The 3,400-nt window shown below is 33.4% G+C and overlaps 1 protein-coding gene and 1 long non-coding RNA gene across 2 annotated transcripts; both read right to left on the bottom strand.

Moving 5' to 3' along the window:
* Positions 1-766: 766 nt before the first annotated feature.
* Positions 767-1,196, bottom strand: LOC129751949 (uncharacterized). Its single transcript, XR_008738832.1, has 2 exons — positions 1,090-1,196; positions 767-1,010 (listed from the first exon to the last, which is right to left on the bottom strand). It is a non-coding gene; the product is annotated as an uncharacterized LOC129751949 (long non-coding RNA).
* A 1,078-nt stretch (positions 1,197-2,274) lies between these two features.
* On the bottom strand, positions 2,275-2,772 carry LOC129754649 (chymotrypsin inhibitor-like). Its single transcript, XM_055750826.1, has 2 exons — positions 2,695-2,772; positions 2,275-2,624 (listed from the first exon to the last, which is right to left on the bottom strand). Exons 1-2 carry the CDS (start codon positions 2,765-2,767, stop codon positions 2,443-2,445), a joined length of 255 nt encoding a protein of 84 aa, XP_055606801.1. The 5' UTR covers positions 2,768-2,772; the 3' UTR covers positions 2,275-2,442.
* Positions 2,773-3,400: the final 628 nt, after the last annotated feature.

Here is a 3,400-nt window from a genome sequence, read left to right as displayed (position 1 = left end):
AACTGTTTTGCTTTCAGCCAAAACAGCTGTTTAATGTTTTGACAACAACGTTGAGAGTATTGGTGAACTTCTCGCAAAACTGACTTTTTTCTCAGGGCGACTCCGTCCCTTTTTCGAGCGACCCTAGGTTGCCTCTCGAGCAATAAATGAGCACGATGACAGCAGTTAGAGCGAACCTAGGTTGCCTCTAGTTTGCCTCCAGATGAAAAAAAATACGGTATTAATCTGCGCTGCCAATTACTAACTTTGTTTTGTTTTTTTTTTTGCCTAGTGTTGCCAACGTAGCAAAGGTTGCCATAGAAATTTATTTTATTCTGTTTACCTTCATGGTTTTCGAATTCCACTATTGTTGCATTTATTTTTTATTAAATTTAATTTATTTTCTGCATATCCTTCATCCCATCTATAAATTTTTTGGCTGTGTATGTTAAGCACTTGTTCTTCAGGTTATGAAGTGGAACTACATAAAAATAAACTCTGAAGCTATTGCCAAACGACATCATATTGAATCTGAAGGAGCCTTAACGAGATTTTTCTAAATAGTAGGTTATTGTTTTTATATCATAACCGAATTAAAAATTTGGTTTCTTTTTAGTTTAAAAATTGGAACAAAATTACTACGCAAAAAAATCCATCATTCACATCATTTTCACTTTTCATTTCGCTGGCTATCTTTCATTGTATATTATGTGATCACATACGAGTGTTTGTTTTAAGTTAGGGACTTCATGTTCTAGATACCTGTTTTTTTCATCAAAAAGTTGAGTTTAATATTTAAACTGCATTTATTGACCGCAAAATTTGATTTCGGCATTCTGTTTTATTAGAGGCCTTTCATTCCGTCGTTGGGCACGAAACGCAAGGACCGTCCGGAGACTCTCGGCCGTAACCAAACTGCGGGTTGCAGAAGCATCCTTCGTTACATTTGAAGCAGTTCACGATCGGTTGTCCACAAACTGGTTCATTACATGGTCCACAGGTAGTGTAGTACTCTCTGAACGTACATTAAGCTTTTTTAATGAGAGAAAAACATCAAATTATAAGCGTAAAAATCACAATTAAAATATATTTTATTTTATTAAAACTCACCTCTAGGGGCACGTCTAGCGGAAGAATACTGAACGTAGACAAGACACCAAAGTAAAACACAAAGTATCTTCATTTCGACCGAATCCGTACTGTAGTGCACTCGTGGCCGGAAGGTGTTTTTTAAAACAAACTATATTTACTCAGAAATGAACTGGAGTGCCTTCGCATGTTTTGAAAATATTTATTCATCAATACGTTCAACAAATTTTTAAGAAAATCAAAATTATCCATGATTTATTATTCAATCGTTGGCGATACAAAAAATACATTAATTTAAATTTATTTGAGCACATTAATTTTTTTTTAAATACAAAAATTTCAAAATTCAAAATTTATTAGTTTTTCATAGAAATTTAGTAGAAGTGCCAATATTCATCTACAAAAGTCTGAATCTGACCATTATTTTTTATTATAGTTATATTTTTCTAACTATAAAATTTCATGCGATATCCTATTCATGAAAGTATTTACAAAGCTGCTCATATTTACACTTCCATCTGTACCGTTGAGCCATCAGCACGTACGCCGGAGCATCGTATCGTTGCTGTGTACCTGAAGCAACATTTTACATTATTTATTTTATACTTACCTGTTTTTCAATCAGCACTTTTCAGTGCTAAAATTATTTTCATTTTCTTTTATTCATATCTTTCTCTTTTCTTTTCATTCCATCATGGTGAAGTCATCGGCCGGCGTCCAAGTCGGAAGAAAACGGATTGCCGAAACTAATTCAGGACCATCGGCCAAAATAGTTGAAATTTCCAATTCATTCGATGTCCTTCACAACATCGGTGATAAGGAAATATTAACATTTAATTATGATAAGAGTACTAAGAAACCTTCTTCTTCTAATACTCTTAAAAAGGAAAAGGTTCCACACATTACGGTCACAATTCCGGACTTCAATGCCTTTCGGAAAGAAATCGTCACTTCCGTCAAGGATGTGAAGATTTCTTTTCAGATCGGTCGAAGGGGAACTGCTCGTATATTGGCGGAATCTTTTTATGATTTCCAGAGAATTTGAATTTTTTTGAATAACAAAAAACATCATTTTATTACCTACGATACTAAAAGTGATCATTCTTCCCAGCAAACAAAAATCGCATCAAAAATGTTAACTCAAGTCATTTAAAACGTTACTCATTACATCATTCACATCATTTTCACTTTCCATTTCGCCGGCAGCTATCATTCATTGTATATTTATGCGATCACATACGAGTGTTTGTTTTAAGTTAAGGACTTATCATGTTCTGGATAGCTTTTCCCCCTCAAAATAGTTGAATTTAATATTTAAACTGCATTTATTGACCGCAAAAGTTGATTCCAGCATTCTGTTTTACTATAGGCCTTTCATCCCGTCGTTTGGCACAAAACACAAGGTCCATCCGGAGATTTTCGGACGTAGCCCAACTTCGAGTTACAGAAGCATCCTACGTTACATTTGAAACAGTTTATGACCGGTGTTGGTTGTCCACAAACCGGCTCAATACATGGTCCACAGGTAGTGTAGTACTCCTTGTTGGTACATTGAGCTATTTTTAAAACAGAAAAACATAAAGTTAAAAGCGTAAAAATCACAATTTTTAACTTATTCGAACTTACCTTTAGTGGCATATCTTGCGGAAGAATACTGAGCGTAGACAAGACACCAAAGTAAAACGCAAAGTATCTTCATTTCGACTGAATCACTACTGTAGTGAACTCGAGACCAAAAGGTGTTTTTAAAAATAAACTTTATTTGCTCAGAAATGAAATGGGTTGTCTTCGCATGTTTTGTCAATATTTTTTTTTCAATACGTTATTTTTTTTTTTAAGTTCAAAATTATCTTTGATTTTTTATTCATGTATTGGCGATTTAAATAATACATTAATTTAAGTTTATTTTAATTTATTTGAACACAAAGAAAATAAAATAAACAAAAGTAAAGTTCAAAATTGATCGACTCTTCTTAAAGATTAGAAGAAGTGCGAAGAATCATATACAAAAATCTGAAATTGATCATTTATTTTTTTTAATTTATTTTTTAATCATAAAATTTCATGCGACATCCTATTCGTGTATTTACAAAGCTGCCCATATTTTAGTTTCTCAAAAACAAAAACACTCCTACAATAAGTTGGACGCAGCTGAAATGATGAATCTCGATTCTCGAGTTTATAGGGTAACGGACTTATTTTGGACCAGGGGACCTATTTTGGACCACCTGGTGTAACTCTCTTATGAAGCAGCTAATAACATTAAATGCCCGGGATTCATCTATACATATTTGTTAAAACAAATCATGATTAGTTGCATTATAAGAGAGCA

Source organism: Uranotaenia lowii, chromosome 3, assembly GCF_029784155.1.
Source record: "Uranotaenia lowii strain MFRU-FL chromosome 3, ASM2978415v1, whole genome shotgun sequence".
Classification (NCBI taxonomy): Eukaryota; Metazoa; Arthropoda; class Insecta; order Diptera; family Culicidae; genus Uranotaenia; species Uranotaenia lowii.
The sequence above is the reverse complement of the archived record's forward strand: the minus strand, read 5'-3'. Positions and strand labels throughout refer to the sequence as shown.

What these genes read in the sequence shown, in the direction of transcription:
- LOC129754649 (XM_055750826.1), bottom strand. Translation starts at nt 2,767, where the DNA reads ATGAAGATACTTTGCGTTTTACTTTGGTGTCTTGTCTACGCTCAGTAT. An exon ending in CGCAAGATATGCCACTAAAG is followed by an intron (nt 2,625 to 2,694) that starts GTAAGTTCGAAT and finishes TTTTAAAAATAG; the next exon opens with CTCAATGTACCAACAAGGAG.